The 1,390-nt window shown below is 46.4% G+C and overlaps 1 protein-coding gene across 2 annotated transcripts in view; it reads right to left on the bottom strand.

The window, feature by feature from the left end:
* LOC118321071 (transcription initiation factor TFIID subunit 4) overlaps positions 1-1,390 on the bottom strand; it is an 80,223-nt gene that overhangs the window by 62,895 nt on the left and 15,938 nt on the right. For both annotated transcript variants that reach the window (XM_035652258.1, XM_035652259.1), the window contains one exon: positions 297-506. In XM_035652258.1, the coding sequence (XP_035508151.1) occupies positions 297-506 (210 nt within the window). The remainder of the gene's footprint in view (positions 1-296; positions 507-1,390) is intronic.

Raw genomic sequence — 1,390 nt, 5'->3', positions numbered from 1 at the left:
ACACACACACACACACCCTGCAGGTCTGCATCCATCACATTCTAGCACTTCTCTGTTGAATGTAGGAATATTGTGGGTAAATATTTGTCACATTTATTGCCTGACCACTATAGCTCTTACCCTCTCCATCCTCAGACGCTGTGCACATTTACACATTTTTAATAACTGCTCTTGTAACATATTTAATTTGCTGTATTGCACTGCAATGATCCAGTTTCCACATACACACATCTATTTAATGCAACTGTAATGTTACTGCACTGGAGTCTGTTCCAGCTGGTCCGCTACATACATACCATGCCAGCTGCATGTCCGATTGTCCCGGCGGGCGGTGCACTGGCACCCGCAGTACTGCTGACGCTGTTAGGGTGGCGTATGTGGACAGCTGGCCCAGCTACGATGGCAGGGGGGTTGCCGCCGGGTGCTGGTTTGACTCCCTGCTGCGGGGGCTGGGTCAGGGACTGCTGACTATTCAGCAAAGACAGCCTCAGGGCCGGGAGGCTCTTCTGTTGACGGGCAAAGAGAGGCCAGAGATTGCAGTCAAAGAGCAAAACAGACATGCATGAGACAATACCATACAAAGCTGCAAAGACAAATACTGCTGTGGTCACTGGCTGATTTAGCATAATGTTATCTCAAAAACATGGTTACAGGCAATACTTTTTTACATCATGTAATGTGGTTTTATACTGATTTGATTTCAGGATGAACCTACAGGTTGTTTAAAATTGTATACGCCATTCATGAAATATGGCTATTAGCCATTTCTCATAACCCACCGACCTGAGGAGCTAATGTTGCTCCATACAGACTATTTCAGGCAGATTTTTGACGTAAGCAACCTAACATTGCATGACAATATGTGTTTGTGGCTGGGTTGGGCGCCTTGATGTGACGCTCATCATGGTTGGCTGAAGAAACCTGCTGGCTACTGGCAGGGACGACTGCGGGGGCCACTGTCACACACAGTCAGAAGTCAGGCCAGAGGGGTGCGTATATGTTGTGTGTGTGTGTGTGTGTGTGTGTGTGTGTATGATTCTACTTTCAGGCCTAGCCATCACTGGCCCTGACGCCAGAACTACTTTAGGGGGGTAAGATTAGGAAAATACACAAGAGGGCCAGCTTGAGGAGCCAGGTTAGGAAATGATTTAAGGGGCAGGTTTAGGAGCAGTTTAGGAAACGATTTTATGTTAGGGGTCAATTTAGAAAGAAGCTAAGGGGCCCAGTCAACTCTCAGTGTAGGACCCAGTAAAGGGGAATACTTAGGTTAATTGTTAGGTAGCCAGTTTAAAGACCAGCTAGAAATCAGGTTTAAGGAAGTGTATGGAAAGACTATTTAAATAACCTTCAGAAGCAGTTTAGGGGTCAGAGTAAGGGATCAGTTCAGGTA

The sequence above is a fragment of the Morone saxatilis genome, unplaced genomic scaffold (assembly GCF_004916995.1).
Source record: "Morone saxatilis isolate NCDOM2014 unplaced genomic scaffold, NCSU_SB_2.0 Contig11, whole genome shotgun sequence".
Classification (NCBI taxonomy): Eukaryota; Metazoa; Chordata; class Actinopteri; family Moronidae; genus Morone; species Morone saxatilis.
The sequence above is the reverse complement of the archived record's forward strand: the minus strand, read 5'-3'. Positions and strand labels throughout refer to the sequence as shown.